Below are 16036 nucleotides of genomic sequence, written 5' to 3'. Positions count from 1 at the left end.
TCAGAGGGTATTTGATTATCATGCAGGAAGTGGACTTCCCATTCCAAGGTGAAATCCCAGAGCTGATGCTGGAGCCAATGTGGTGTAGTCTATCAGGCTTACCTTCGTCAATCCAAAATAAGCATGATTTAGACATTATATTTTCATGCATGGGATTCATTCTACAAATTCAGCCTCGGAACTTCAGTAAGGTCACAAACACCACCCTCCGGATTCAATTTATGTACGATGTTCGTACACCTCTGTTAGCTACTCTCAACTCAGTGTTTTCGGATGGAGGTAAGCCTATAAACTTCAGCTATCTTAAGTTCCCAAAGGCCATATGCCACAAATGTAGAATCGTAGAGCATCCCATCAACCCTTGTCTACCTCACCATGATCCTAACAGTAGTGTCCCGATGGATGTGAACTTTGTCGCTCACGGACCAGATGAGAACTGGGCCCTTACAGTAGTTCCCAATAACCTTGTCCCTCCCCACCCCATTCCCCCTCACGAAATTTTTAATCAGAAAGGAAAGAGGAAGGATCAAGAGAAATTGATGGATGTTAAAATCGAAATCGATGAACACCATCAATACATGAGCAAAAAACTTAAGGATCACAGTATGGGTAGAGGTTCTGCTTATCCTAGCTTTCTTCATGGGTGGAGTTCTGGTCAGTCCTCGGGGTCTTCGTCTTTCACTGGATATGGTCCTTCAAGTTGGTACACACCTCCTCCTGAGTCAGTAGATAGCCAGGAAGAGCGTCGCAGGCATATCTTTGCGGATCAACTCTTGGAGCCCCCTAGGCAGTTCATGGTGAATAGAAGAGATGGAGATGATGAGTAGCCCGAAGTCTTGGATTTGGAATTACTGTTTCTTATAGTTAGTAGTTTTAATTTCTTGTTTATATTAGTACTCTACTTAGTTTCCTTGAAGTATTTTGGTTTTTGTTCTATCTTCTTCTCTGTCATTAGCTGAGACAGAGAATTAATACTGTTAATAGCTTGATCTTGGTGGATGTTAGTTTTAAGTAGTGGATATATCAGACCTAACAAGTTAATAGTATTAATCTAGTTTTAAAAATTTTACCATCACAGTGCTTATTGGATATTATTGTTGCCTGGAGTTGATCATTAGCTTCATTGAGACCTTGCTGTTCGAGGTCTAACCTCTCTCTGATAATAGCTGTCCTAGTTGTTTAGAGCACTTAGTCTCGGAGGTCGGGGGGTTTCTCTCATACCGTAGGCTTGGAGTGCCTTTAGAATTATAATTTAAAGGCAATACTAGGAGAGTGTTCTACATTAAACATCTTAGCCCGATCAAAGTATATAATCACTCTCCAATTAATAGGTTTCTTGCCCGCCGTCCCAATTGGACCTACCTAGTAAAAGCAGGTTCTGGGCTTCTCCTTATTTGGGCCCTGGGGAGTCTCGGCAGACAGAGTGCCGTTAGACCGATGAACACCAAGATGGGGCCGAAAGTCCTCAGCTGGAATATTAGAGGCATATCCTCGTTTAGCACACGAAAACACTTAATGAATCTGATTAACAGACATAACCCAGATATCATATTTATCTCTGAGACTAAAACCAAATCAAATAATATTAAAAAGCACATTAAGATTAGTAAGCATTATGACCACCACTTTGTAGAACCGAGTAATAAGGCAGGGGGACTTGTCCTATATTGGAAACATAACCTCGACCTGAAAATAACTCACTCGGACAATAATATGGTTCACATGGAAATATATACCTCCACGCAGAGTCTAGACTATTCGATCACGGGTTTTTATGGAAGCCCATACTCCAAAAACAAACTTCAACCCTGGAAAAAGTTAGACAGGCTGCAGGTACAAAGAGACACTCCTTGGATGGTCATAGGAGACCTAAACGTAATTCTAGACAACCAAGACAAAACGGGAGGCAACACGAATATGAACTCCACCACTCATAGGATTCAAACCTATATCAATAATCTTAACTTAAATGACATGGGTTTCATGGGATACCCTTTCACTTGGAATAACAGACAATATGGCGAAAACTTTATTCAGGAGAGACTAGACAGAGCGCTAGCCAACTTGCAGTGGCTCAACAATTTCCCACTCTCCAGCATTACACACCTAGACTCGGTAGGCTCTGATCACCTACCCATTCTGCTAGAAGACTCAGACCTTAGCAACACTAAACCCAAACCTTTTAAATTCATTCGGACCTGGATGTCTCATCCAGATTGTCATAAGTTTATTTCCGACAAGTGGACTAATCATACCAATATTCAAGTCAATTTGAAAAAACTTAGCATACAGCTCACTAATTGGAATAAAACGGTCTTTGGCAATATAGACATTAAAATCAAAAACCTTATCACTAATCTAGATAATGCCCAAACCAAACAGGAGTACAATACCCTCCACAGGCTACTGGAAGAGCAATATAACCTACAAGAATCAATATGGAAAGAAAAATCTAGAAATAACTTCCTCTCAGTAGGAGATAAAAACACGAAATACTTTCACTCTCAAGCCATCCAGCGTAACAGAACCAATAAAATCACCTCTATTAAAGATTCTAATGGAGATTGGCTTGAAGGCCTTGAGACTATTCAAGACCTTTTTTCGAACCATCTCCTCAGCATTAGTACTTCTCAGGGAAGCACGGACATCCACCCCGTTCTTAACCTTTTTCAGCACACTATAACCCAGAATCAAAACACTGAGCTTTCAAAAATTCCAGACCAGGAAGAAATCAATAGTGCCATCAACAGCCTTAAGAAGGAAGCGGCTCCGGGGCCAGACGGTTATCCCCCGCACTTCTATCAATCTAACTGGGATACTGTTAGCCCCAATATCTACTCCATGGTTCAGGAATTCTTCGAGACGGCGGTGCTCCCGCAGGACACTAACCACACTCATATTTGTCTCATCCCCAAAACCACTACTCCTCAAACCCCAGCGGATTATAGACCCATTAGTCTTCTAAATACAACCTATAAGATCATAACGAAAATCCTGGCTAATAGGTTCAAACACACGCTTCATGAGATCATCTCCCCCTTCCAGGCGGTGTATGTCCCAGGCAGACAAATCTCGGACAACATAGTTATGGGGCAGGAAATCATTCATTCCCTCAAACACATGAAAGGTCAAGCTGGATATTTCGGGCTTAAGCTTGACATGTCTAAGGCCTTTGATAGGATTGAATGGAGCTTCCTCATCAACATTATGACTAAACTAGGGTACTCGGACCACTGGATCAAAATGATCACCCAATGCATTACTACCTCCTCGATGGCAGTCTTAATTAACGGTCGCCCAGGCCCTACTTTCCACCCCACTAGAGGAATCAGACAGGGGGATCCGCTTTCCCCTTTCCTGTTCACTCTAGCCATGGAAGGGCTAAGCAGACTGCTTAAAGATGAACAGGATAAAAACAATTTCCTGGGTTTCCCCACTAAAAACCCTAATCTATCCATTTCTCATCTTCTCTTTGCGGATGACTGTATTATCTTTGGACGCAACTCTCTTGAGAACATACATGCCCTAAAATCTATTCTCAAATCCTTCTGTGATGCCTCGGGTCAAATGATCAACTACACTAAATCGAATATATTCTACTCTAAAAACTCTCATCCAAAATTTAAACGCATGATCATGCGGTCTCTTAAAGTGAAATATGCCACCACGTCGGAAAAATACCTAGGATCTCATTTGTTCATAGGGGCTAACAAAAAGCAAATCTTCAATGACATTCTCATTAAAATTAATAGGAAGTTAGACAGATGGAATCATAGTTTTCTGTCTTCTGCTGGTCGTACGGTAGTCATTTCGGCTATCGCTGCAGCCGTACCCCGATACCAAATGCAATGCTTTGCCCTTCCTAAGGGCATATGCAATAGCATTACGACGGCTCAAAAGTCGTTCTGGTGGGGTAAGTCCAAAGGCATATGCACCAAATCTTGGTCATCCATATGCCTTCCTAAATCCTTGGGAGGCCTGGGTATCCACTCAACAGAGTTGGATAACCAGGCGATGCTTAGCAAGTTAGCGTGGAAAATAATAACGGAACCTGAATCCATTTGGGTTAAGCTTTTAAAAGCCAAATATTTTGATAAAACAGAGAAACCTGGACAGTCGAAACCGCATCACTCTTGGCTATGGAAGAACATCAATAAATATATTCAGACCATAGAGAATTATTCAACATGGGAGGTTCACAATGGCAAAAGTATTAATATTTGGACGGATAACTGGATTCCTAACACCCCGTCCACCCCGCGTAACCAACCCTCTAATCTTACAAAGGTTGCTGAGCTTATTAGCAATGGCACATGGAATGAGACAGCACTGAATAACGAATTTGACAATGAGACCAATGATGAGACATGAAAATGTCTCATTTGAGTCTCTTAACTCGGGTTAGTTAGTCTAGTTCGAGCGGTTACTCTGATGATTTGTTTGATTTTCTTTCTTAGGTCTCATTTACGGAGTTCGATGCGAAAACATCGTGATAAAGACATACTTGAGGGGCATTTTGGTCATTTTAATGACAAAGGTATTCTGGTCAATATTAGTGCTCATGTGAAAGTAGAGTTCAAGACGGACCCTTAGGCGAAAGCGAAAGTCAAATCGGATTCCGGACGAGCAAGATAGACTAGGTCAAAGATCCGGAGTTAACGAAGGTTGACCAATCATACAGATGACAAGTGGCACGCAGTCTGACGCTGAGGGATGTTTTCGGTACCCTGGTGGACACAATGGGTATTAACCGGACCCACCGTAGGTACTCATACCGTGTGTCCCGAGACATGATATTAATATAGGCCCGCATAATCCGACGGACAAACCACGAGAGGGCGGATCTGACGGCTTTTCTTCTTAGGCGCGCGAGTAGTTCAGTACTCCCGGTTACAGCGAATCATCCCCACGATTTTCAATCAGCAACCTTGCGTATGGATTTAAGAAAATCTCGTTCTCTCTTATCTTCTCTTTCAATCTTCTCTTTCCTCTCTTATCTTCTAATTAAAAACAGAAATAAAGAGAGAGAGAGAGGGAATGTGATATTATAGAGAAGGAAAGAGTTAAAGAGAAAGGAAGAATGAAAACAGAGATGGAAAGTGAGCTCGATTTGTTGCGTGGTGATCAGATTTTCGAGGGAGAGAGAAAGGAAAGAAGGGCTCGGTTTTGGAAAGCTCTCACGACTCACAACAGGAGCTCGGCTTTAAACAGAGGGGAACGACGGATCATCTGGATCATCTCAGTTTTGGGGACCTCTCTAAGCTCAACTAACAAGAAATTACAGAGAGAGAGGGAGATAGAGAGAGAAACCATCATCATCATTATCTTCATCTTTTCTAGTTCTTCTTATATTGTTTCTTTATTTTTGTGAGAGAAATCAAGAAACAGAGATTGATAGAGAGGGATTGAGTGATTGTATAGAGAGAGAAAGAGATAGAGAAATCCAATAAAATCAAAGTTCATTATCTTTTCTTCTTCTTTTGCAACTGTTTTCTGAATTTTTGTGAGAGAAATCAATAAACAGAGAGTTATAGAGAGAGAAAGGAACATTTTAGAAGGATTTGAAGAGAATTTCCAGAAAGTAGAGAGAGAAAATCAGATTGGAGAAGATGAGAAAATCAGTGGGAAAATCATTTTTCAACAGAGAAATCGATTCCGGGAAGATGAGAAAATCATTTTCCCTAAGGGTCTGTTTGGTCTGTTCTCCTGGAAAATCGTAAAAACAAAAAGGAAAACTATTCCCTTAGGGTCTGTTTGGCTGCCAGACAGGAAATCAGCAAGAAAAGTTATGATTCTTCTTCCATTCTCTCTTTTACTTTTCGTATTTATTTTAAATCTCGATCATGATTAATTAATAATCTCTCATCTAGGATTTTATGAAGAAACTAATTCTTGATCTTTTAGATATATTCTTGATTGATTAATTCTTTTAATTGAATGATAAAGTTTAATTTGTTTTAATTTGTTAAATCGGCTATCTTTTCACTATTTATACTTTTCGATTTGATGCATCGTGCTTATGTTAAATCATTTGACGGTTCATACTTATTAATTGATAAATAGTAGTTTAGAAATATATTTTTCAAAAGAAGACAAATACCATTTTATGATCTAAAAACCGATTTTATCGAAGACATCTCCCGGAATTAGGATAGTTCATTATCCGAAATTCTGAGTTATAAAAAAGAGAATTAACCATTTTAAGTATTTGTTTCTAAAAGTGATTTTATGTGGTGGAATCCTAAACCCTAGACTCCTCTCCCCATTTGAGTTCATTCTCATTTCCGTAATTTTATTTTAATATTTTATTTATTTTATTTTAAAAACCAAAACCAAATCATTTTACAATCTTATTACTTCCTAATCTTAGAATAGGTTTCACTTAGTCTCTGAGGAACGAACCGGTCTTACAGGAAATTATTACAACTTGACACCCGTGCACTTGCGGGTGTAGACCTATTTAGGAAATTTTTTAGGCCCATCAACCAAGAATCTCATTCTCACCATTCCGATTGACACAGACAAGGAAGATCAACGAAAATGGACCCTTACAAAAAATGGGAAATACAGCGTCAAATCGATGTATCAACACCTGAGCATCATGATGAATTCGCCTCAACCCAAATCTCCGAACTGGAATTTCCTATGGTCCTTACCAGTAGTCCCTAGAATTCAAACTTTCGTTTGGAAAATTTGTAACAACGCCCTCCCGGTTAAGGATAGAATAGGCAAATACATAGATAACAACAGAACCTGCCCAAACTGCAACGAGATTGAAACCACAGAGCATGCATTACTCCACTGCCCAATAGCAAAGAATATATGGTTCTATTTCAACATAATCTCGGAGAACATCAAGTCAGTGAGAGACTGGATCTTCTCCTGGGAATCCAATAACAGCATGGCTTACGCCAACAATAACATACACTTTGCCACCATCATGTGGAACATATGGAAAATCAGATGTGATCACTGCTTTCAACACGAAATTAACAGATTAGACAAAATGATTTCAATCATTACGACTTTCCCTCAAATCCAAAAGCCAAATATTGCACAAAATTCAACAGAACAAGGTAAATGGATACCTCCTGAAACATCTTTTCTAAAGATAAATGTAGATGCATCGTTCATAGACGCACAAAATATTACGGGTCTCAGCCTAGTTATTCATGATACCGAATCTAAATTGATCGAAGCTGCAACATTCACAGTTAGAAGCAGAAACCCTGAAGAAAGCGAAGCCATCGCTGTACTTAAAGGTATGCAATGGGCAGAATCTCAAGAATACAAAAGAATCATTGTCGAAAGTGATAACATAAACATTATCAAATATCTACAAAAGGAAAACATAACATCCAATGGCAGTCCCAAGTCCACCTGAACAAGATCAATGAAATAAAAAAGAGAATGGATGAAGTCAAGTTCACGCATACAAGCAGGAAATTCAATCATGTAGCTGATAAGCTGGCGAAATGGGCGAGAAAGAAAAACCGATCGAATGTCTGGAAATATGTTCCTTATTTTCTATGTAAGATGTATTGTAATAGAACTCTTATTTCTGTCTAATAATATTTATCTTTCAACAAAAAAAAAAAAAAAAAAAAAAAAAAAATCTATTGTGTTATCCTTTTCATACGTGATTTTTTTTTTTTTTTTTTTTCATCTTTAAATTAATGCAAGGTGGGCCAAAAAACAACTCCTCATTCTCAGACTCTTTCGGCTGTCTTTTTCTCTCTCCCCATCTTCATTCTCTCCCTCGTATTCAGTAATCCAAATTCTCCATTCTCGGTTTCTCTTCAAACATCTAAATTTATTTTCCCTTCTCACACCATTTTGTTACATTGTTGATGATGAAAAGTAAATTTAAATCAGACATAGGGTTTGCTTTATTATTCATCTTCTGCTTCATTTCTTCAAGGTAATTCTTCACTGTGTCAGGATTTAGAGAGAGAGAGAGAGAGAGAGAGAGAGAGAGAGAGAGAGAGAGAGAGAGAGAGTGAGAGAGAGAGAGTGAGAGAGAGAGAGAGAGAGAGAGAGAGAGAGAGAGAGAGAGAGAGAGAGAGAGAGAGAGAGAGAGAGAGAGAGAGAGAGAGAGAAAAAGAGGGTTTTGAGCTTTTGATTATAAAAATCAAGCTAAAGGAGGGCATAAGATATTCATGTTTCACTTTTGGGAATTTGAGGAGCACTAACTCAATTTGGTTACTACTTTTTCATCTATTTACCTTTATATGGAACTCTAGTTGAAATGATTTTTCTATGCTATATAATTTAGGTATATATGAAAATCCCAATTCTACTGTTAATGGGTTTTGAATTGATAATTGATAGGAAGAGTTTAGTAAAAGTGGTCTCTTTTTTCATGCAAAAAGGTTTCAACTAGTTAATAATCTCACCTACCCATTACTTTTCCAAACACAAATTTAGTACTATTTTTACAGATTTTATAGATAATCAAAGTTAGGGTTTGGGGTCCCATCACCCATTAACTAATTGGGATCAACTCAATAAGACAATATTTTTGGTGCTGAATATAATGAGTTTATGTTAGGAATTTCTTGAGGTTAGTTAGGTTCTCTTGGGTTGACTTGTTCATATTTATTTGTTTATTTTGTTTCTTAAAATTATGCTGATTACAATCATTCAAAAATGCGTATATAATGTTATCATTTCATCTTTGTATGAGTGAAACTCGAAATTCTAAGTTATCCCATCTTGCAGCTATTTTAGAGTTTCTTCCGAGAGCCATGAATCTGGGTGTTACCCTTGATTGTTCGGTGAAAGATAACAATATGGAGGGTACTGATGGATCTCTTGTGAATAATGCGCCTCAAAGGAGTTCTTCTGAGCCGAGTATAAGCAGAGAAAACCATGATAAAATTGGAACTGATGACATTAAACTACAACGGAAGGGATCATTCGATATGATAAGGGGTTTGGGGTTATCTCGGAGAAGGAATTCGTTAAGTTTGTCATGTTGTGTTGGTCCTCAATTATTTGATGACAATTATGAAAGCGAAATTGTTTCGGAGGCAGGCGATATCGGGGATAGGACAATTCAAAGCAATATGCATAGCCAGAGTGGTAGTGGCAGGTTGAACTCTATTGATAATTTGGCATTTATTGAAAATGGATTTGGATTGCCGCCTCAGGAACAATTTCTGGAAACTTATGGGTTTTGGTTCCAAAATAGAAATGCTTTAAGCACCACGGCACCAGTCACTCCATTACCATCAGATATCGTATCACCACTTCTCGCAGATGACCTCTTGGGCCTGAATAATCAAAATCGGAGCAAATTAGACAAACCTATCAAGGTCTATTCCTCATCTTTTATCATGTTTTTTCTTCCAATGTTTCATCTAGATTTCAATGAGACTGGGAACTGGTATAAACATTTAGTTAGTGTTTTTCCCCACCAACATGGTAAGAAGCTATTAGACAGTTACGGAACTATTTGGAGTGCCTACTTTATCAACCCAGTGCATAAGTATATACCATTTGAGCTACTTGCATTTCCACATATTGTTCGTTTTCCTAAGAGCATTATTAAAATCATGGGCGAATATGTAATGATCCGCTCCATTGTGATTGAATGAACTATAATATGAATTGGGCAGGGGTCTAGGTTTTGACTTAGGTTAGAGTAAAACTAAACTCAGAGATTGTTTTTGCGTAGAATGTTTTTAATAGTTTCACAAAATCCTCTACAACATTGACTGGGCTGATAACGTAACATACAATGTTGGCCTTGTTCTAGCTTTTCTTGGCAAGTTTGTGAGTTAAATATTTTAGTTCTGTATATTTTTCAGGAGGACCAGAAGAAGTTGCCTATGTGCTTGGAGTATATATTGTACTTAATTCATTTAGCTGTTTTTGGAATTTTGGGGGTAATCTTCTGAACTTTTATTGTTAGGAGTTCAACTTTTTATAGATCTTGTGCGATGATCTGCAACATGTTGATTAGCATTTAACGTTGCTTAGATTTTCTTATATGTTGGGTTTCAGCATGAACAGATTATGCATTTGAAATTATTAAATTCATACTTAGCATGGATCACATAGATTTAATTAGCGGGTCGAACAAAAGTCATTCCAAATTGTTTTTGAAGTTCTAACGATCAAATCGTTCTAAATGAAGAACCGTCTAAAGTGACAACTTAGAAGTTTTACCGAAACAAAACTAAGGTGATAGAGATGCATATGTATGATTACATGAAACAAGATTGTCGAATAGTGAGTTGTCTGTGTGCTCACTTCTCTACCATAAACAAGAATCTAACACAAGTCATTCCTTCGACAGAGTTTAACAAGGTATTTATTGCAAAAGCTATTCGGTCCTTCAGTTGCTGGTGTTACAAGCGACGAAACGGCTCTCTACCTCGATCTCCCCTCCAACATGGTCTCTCCCTCTCTCTCAAATAGTAAAACCACAAAAGTTTTTCAAGGGTGCTAAATTCTCATTTCGTGCTTCTTTATAGTGCATTCTTTTATCAGTAGCGATTTTCTTATTGGTTTTTATACTCTTTAGCTAGGTTCTTTCTTGATGGGGTGGTTTGGAGTTGTTTTCAAAGCAGATATTTCTCAAGTTTCGGATTATCTCGCCATTGGGTTGAGCACGGGATACTTGGGTAGTCTCACAACTTTCAGTTCTTGGAACCAAAAAATGCTTAATCTTAGTGTAAACGGCCAATGGGTAGTAGCTGCCGTTGCATGTCTCATAGGTAAGATACATTTTCCAAGTATAATCTTATTATATATTAACATTGCCACATAAAATGGGTTCAAGAAGATACCATTTTCTCTTTTGCTATTAGTCTAGAATAATGAACATCTGTATCGCACTTGAATCTCTGTCGAATCGATCTAAAAGTTCCTTCCACTGTGGTATTTGGCAGGTACTTTTCTAGCTGTAATGTCCATTACTTTTGGGATTCAGACAGCTAACGGTTTCAGGTGGCTTCTCAACAGAATTGGTAAAGAAGAAGGCGCGAAAAACGAAACACAAAGTTCAACCAGCAAATGGAGGATAGAAAACATCTACCTGCATCTGGCAGTCTTAGTCGTGTTACTACTGATACTGGGCTTGTTATGGGGTGTTAGTGGTGCAATGCTAAGGAAATGGCTTTATGATAGAAGAACCGGTGACGCTTATCTGTGGTTGGCTTGTCTAGTTGCTCCCGCAGGTGTTTGGATTAGGTGGCTATTGGCCCGACTTAATGGGCGAGGATTGGGGAAGAATGGGTCAATGAAGTGGTTACCACTTGGAACTTTAATAGCCAATATTTCTGCAGCTTCTATGATGGCAGCACTGGCTACTTTGATGAAAGTGGTAAGTCTATCATAATATGACTTGAATACCGAGGAGTTGTTAGAGCCCTTTGGGCTTTTCCTAACTCTCCCAGAATACTGGCTCACGAGAGAAAAGGATTGCTCAATATCTATCTACTTCAGAAATTCTAATGCCCCAGCAGTGTGGGACAACGCTAATACCTCTCCACAATGCTAGGACTGGATCTCGGCTCTCCCCGTCCACGTACAGTTACGATTATGAAGTCCCAACTCCTGACCCATCCCTGAAAAGCTGAAACACTATCTCTGATACCAAATTAGACTTACAGCCCGTTGGGCCTGACTTCTTGAAAACAGTCTTCCAAGGAAAGATTGACTTAACCAAAACTAATTTACTTCACAATTTCTAATGACCAGAATACCAAGATAACACCTTCAAATAAATGGATGACCGTTATGTTTTTGATCTGTTTGATGAATGCAGGTGAATACCGAAAAGTGTTATATAATAGCAACAGGTCTTCAGTTTGGGTTCTTAGGATGTCTAAGTACTGTTTCTACTTTCATGGCCGAATATCATGCCATGAGTCAGAGCAGTCATCCATGGAGAGCTCATGTTTATGCTGCTATTACACTGCTTCCTTCCTTCGGCCTAGGGACGTTGATTTACTCTGTACCGGTTTGGGTGAAAGGATACCATTAACAGATCTATGTTCATGTCTTCCTGCTCTGAATCAACATGAAGATTTGAAAACTGCACCAAGTTTGATAAAAAATTTGAAATGAGATAGTTAGAAGTCTGTTAATTTAATTGTTCTCTGGACTTAGAGGGTCCATCTAGCAATTCGACAAGAGGAAAGAACTCTCGCAGAAAGGTGCGTGGGGTGGAAATTTCGATACAAAATTGTAGTGTTTGTAGAATTTGTTTCGATGAAAGCAAAATGTTCGTCTAAACTCGCCAATATTTTATATTACCTTTCCTATAACTTTTATTTATGCAGAGAATGTGAATTCATGTAATTGAATCTTTTTTTTTTTGTAAGAGATACCTCAACAAGATATTTGGGATGAGTTTGATGCTATCCTTGACTTCTTACTTCAATTTTCTTCTAAATTCTTCATCAAAACTCAGACTTCTTACTTCGTTCTTCGAAGAAAGACTTCAAAAGACTTTCTCATCTTTTAAAGATTGGTTTCAACAATCTTAATTTTTTATATGATTAATCACTTAATCTAGTAAACCAATAAATTACATGAGATAACGGTGGAAGATAAATAATATCACACAGGAATCGAAGGCACGCCCTTTTAGTAGTTTAGAGTGAAGAAAGGGAGCGACCAATGCCGGACCCTATTGCAATCTTGTTTGACCTGCGACGTCTATAGATGCCTTTTTTTGGGACAGGTGAGTCCGAAAAAGTTAGCTAGTCTCATACCCGAGCCAGTCGAGTCCTGGCTTTCACTCTCGGACAGGTCAGTAAAAATCAAACAGAACCGTCACAACTCACAACCCATTATCTGCTACCTATTTACCGTTAAAACAGTTTGCAGTGAAAAACCAGCTAACTACTCTCCAACTTCTGCCGTGTCACACCCGTACGGTATTTATACGTGGACACGTGGTTTTCAGGTGTATAAGCTACGTGGATAGTTTCCTCCCCGAAAGTTTGCTGCACGAATGGAGTATCAAACTTCGCTGTCCCACATCCTCGTCATCCCCAACCAAACCCACCAAAACCAGGTCGGGTAAATAGGGTTCATGTACATTCATCTCTTCCTCTCTCTCTATAACTGAAACCCTAGAATTTACTTACATGGTAATGCAGAGAATCAAAAATTGAAACTTCCAACCTAGAGTGTATTAATTACTCTTCATTTTAATCATAGAAGTAGTAAAGAATGGGGCAAGCATTAAGAAGATCTGCAAGTAAAATCAAAAGTTCAACTCTCGAATCTTCATCATCATCTTCTTCTCATCCTCCTCCTCCTCCATCTTCACATGTAAAAAGCGTTGAGAGGCGTCCAACACAATCTGTTCCAATCGAAATACAAAAGGAAATCTCCCGGAGCGATGAAGTTGGAACCGGTGATCGCGATTCTGGTTCGTCCAATTCAATCTAACTCAGTTTATTCCCTTTTGACCAATGATTAGTATTAATTTGTTTGCTAAACATAGATTACAGAAATCATAAGAAATTGAAGTCACTGAAAAATGACAGATTTTAAGTATGATCTTTGTTATTGTATATATAATCTCAAGTTAGAATACTAATTAAAATGTTTAGGAAGCTATAAGATTCATTAATTTAATTTTTCTAATGAGATGCTTATTTTGCTACAAATTGTAGTTTAGGCAAATTTTTGGTTCCAATTAAAATTATAATGATTCAGTTAGTGTTGTTTTTCAATCTAAGCAACCTGAAGTCTATATCCGGTATTAGATGTATATCATTAGGGGAAGTGATAAATGATATATATATATATATATATCGTTTGTATAGTAGTAATGTGGGCAATATGTATCGTTTGTATATATGTGAAATATAGTAGTAATGTGGGCAATATGAGCAAGGAAGCGAATGAGGCATGTCACGATATGTTGAAAATACTCTGGCAGTAGCTTAGTTGAATGGATGTAGAATCCAAGAGGTCATGTGACCGATTCCTGGGGGATGCATTTTTCCCGCTTGAATCATCCTATGTAATTTATAGGTCAATTTGTATTAAATTAAGCAAATGTACTTCTTAATGGCCTTTAGGGTTCGTCTTCATGGCCTTTAGGATCTTTGTTAAGTTTTGATATTGTTGTTTATGAGCTTATTTCGTTGCAGTTTGTACTTATTGTATTCGTTATGTATCCTGCCATTTGTTATATATATGAGTGTGTGTTTTGGACAAGTATCTTATGTAGCAAACGTGCAGTTTTAGAAAGTTAGTATTTCCTAAAATGATGCTTCTGTTGGTTTGTTACAGAGGGAGTCCCAGGTATGACAAATGATAATGTACTTGAAGAGAGAGATCCACAGTATGATGCCATGCTTAGTCAGATGGTGGGTAGAATTCAGACAAAACCTGGAGGGAAACCTGAAATGGGCGAGGTAAAGTTATTAATTTTAAGTCCGCAATTATTTTTTCGTATTTCAGGCTTTTAGGTTAGAACCATTAATTCAAAGTCATATGTTTTAATATTTTAATTGAGCATTTTGGTATTTCATTTCCAATTCTTTGTTCTAAAAATTAAGAGGAAGAAGCATCATGAAGCCGGGGTTACGGTTAGTTTACTACATTATGACCATATGTTGAAGTATTTTAGTTAGTTCATGAAGTCCTTGCTCTCTGCTGTCTCCAATATTTATTTATGCTTCTAGCGATACACCATGTGTTTTTTTTCCTTTGGGCTTGCGTAGTTTCATTTGATGCTTGATTCCTTTTGTTGCGTTTTCACTAAGCAGAAACATTTCAGCTCCTCTCCTTGAAAGTTCATTATTTTCAAATTTGTTGTGTATCTATCTGTATCTGGTTCTTATTTATCAGCTACATGGTATTTCAGCTAAAGATAATTCTCATCTTCTCTTATATATTGTTCTTCTCTTAAACTTGGATCCTTCAAGTTGGGGTTCCGAGTACATTACTTTCCATTCAGCACTCAATACGTTAATGAATTTTTTCTGCATGTGTCAAGGTCTAGACTAGTGAAATGGCGCCCCACACCGAGTTATTAGTCATATAACCATTTTGTGGGTAAACCCTGCAGAAGCGGGGAAATATTTCTGAGGAGCAGAGTTTCATTCTTATTTCAGTTCGGTGATTGTTCACTCTTCAGAGTCATGCTTAGTGACGTAAAAGTATATTACAATATAATAGTTACTAAAGTTATTAAAACCAATATAGATCTTATCTAACAAGATTACCAAGCGATTGATGGCAAGCAAGTTCGAAACCCATCCGTGTACGACATAATTCACCTGATTATTTTTTTTTAAAGATTAATCGAGGCACCATGCTCTTTCTCTCTGTAAACAATATTAAACACATTGATGACTTACAAATTGTATTCTGATGTGTTAAATGCAGGCGGTCATTGTGGAGAAGTATAATAGACCCATGCCAAAACTTCGGAATACAAATATAGAATCTGGACGTTACGAGGAAAAAGCAGCTCCACCAGGAACTCTAAACGTGTCTCAGATCCGGCACATACTAAAACTACATCAAGGCAAAGCAGATGATCACAATGGTCCCATGGATGTCAATCAGATAGCTGAAAAGTTCAGAATTGACATTGCGCAGATTAACACGATACTTCAGTTCATATCTCTTCCGCCTGAAGACAACAGCAAAAAAACCAAACAAAAAGGTGATCAGTGATCAGATCTCAGGCAAGTAGTCCCTCTCATGTATTTATCGCGAATCACATGCGGAAGCACTAGTTGGCTTGATTAAATAGAAACGGAAATGGTGGCGGTGTGGAGTACTCAGAACTGCTCATGACTAAAATATTCATCGTTATGTTAGTTTAGTAGAGAAGGCAAAAAACCTCTGAAGAGCTCTCATCTTCTTCAGGCTGAGAAAGTTTTGTATGAGGAATCGAATTATACGTTTAGTTGTCATCGAAATTGTGAGATTCAAAATGAAGAAACAGAGATGCTTCATGCACAATAAGTGATATTTGTTGTATTGTGGGTTCACAAGGAAAGTGTGAAGTTCGAAATTCTGTTTAATTTTGTATGCTTGTTGAGTTCTA

At 38.1% G+C, this 16036-nt stretch overlaps 3 protein-coding genes across 4 annotated transcripts; all 3 read left to right on the top strand.

The window, feature by feature from the left end:
* The first annotated feature begins 6901 nt into the window (after nt 1–6901).
* Nucleotides 6902–7384, top strand: LOC147559422 (uncharacterized). Its single transcript, XM_086659176.1, has one exon. It carries the CDS (start codon nt 6902–6904, stop codon nt 7382–7384), a length of 483 nt encoding a protein of 160 aa, XP_086515302.1.
* Nucleotides 7385–7660: 276 nt separating this feature from the next.
* Nucleotides 7661–12374, top strand: LOC147559421 (fluoride export protein 1-like). Of its 2 annotated transcripts, none has more exons than XM_086661322.1 (7): nt 7661–7921; nt 8722–9317; nt 9813–9890; nt 10304–10402; nt 10532–10724; nt 10899–11332; nt 11777–12374. In XM_086661322.1, exons 2-7 carry the CDS (start codon nt 8748–8750, stop codon nt 11993–11995), a joined length of 1593 nt encoding a protein of 530 aa, XP_086517448.1. In that variant the 5' UTR covers nt 7661–7921; nt 8722–8747; the 3' UTR covers nt 11996–12374. The 2 variants fall into 2 exon arrangements, with proteins under 2 accessions (XP_086517448.1, XP_086517449.1); XM_086661323.1 differs by lacking the exon at nt 7661–7921 and adding an exon at nt 8111–8201.
* Nucleotides 12375–12807: 433 nt separating this feature from the next.
* Nucleotides 12808–16013, top strand: LOC147559420 (dynein beta chain, ciliary protein). Its single transcript, XM_086661321.1, has 3 exons — nt 12808–13393; nt 14266–14390; nt 15367–16013. The coding sequence occupies exons 1-3, from the start codon at nt 13192–13194 to the stop codon at nt 15658–15660; spliced, it is 621 nt and encodes a 206-aa protein (XP_086517447.1). The 5' UTR covers nt 12808–13191; the 3' UTR covers nt 15661–16013.
* Nucleotides 16014–16036: the final 23 nt, after the last annotated feature.

The sequence above is a fragment of the Eschscholzia californica genome, unplaced genomic scaffold (genome assembly GCF_041429995.1).
Source record: "Eschscholzia californica isolate CP2 unplaced genomic scaffold, dmEscCali1.0.p SCAF_2, whole genome shotgun sequence".
Classification (NCBI taxonomy): domain Eukaryota; kingdom Viridiplantae; phylum Streptophyta; class Magnoliopsida; order Ranunculales; family Papaveraceae; genus Eschscholzia; species Eschscholzia californica.
This window is presented reverse-complemented; position numbering and strand designations above follow the sequence as displayed.

Coding starts and splice junctions, on each gene's coding strand:
- LOC147559422 (XM_086659176.1), top strand. CDS start 6,902: ATGGCTTACGCCAACAATAACATACACTTTGCCACCATCATGTGGAAC.
- LOC147559421 (XM_086661322.1), top strand. CDS start 8,748: ATGAATCTGGGTGTTACCCTTGATTGTTCGGTGAAAGATAACAATATG. Junction 9,891..10,303: donor CTGTTTTTGGAATTTTGGGG/GTAATCTTCTGA, acceptor TTCCTTCGACAG/AGTTTAACAAGGTATTTATT. Junction 11,333..11,776: donor TGGCTACTTTGATGAAAGTG/GTAAGTCTATCA, acceptor TGATGAATGCAG/GTGAATACCGAAAAGTGTTA.
- LOC147559420 (XM_086661321.1), top strand. CDS start 13,192: ATGGGGCAAGCATTAAGAAGATCTGCAAGTAAAATCAAAAGTTCAACT. Junction 13,394..14,265: donor AACCGGTGATCGCGATTCTG/GTTCGTCCAATT, acceptor GGTTTGTTACAG/AGGGAGTCCCAGGTATGACA. Junction 14,391..15,366: donor GGAAACCTGAAATGGGCGAG/GTAAAGTTATTA, acceptor TGTTAAATGCAG/GCGGTCATTGTGGAGAAGTA.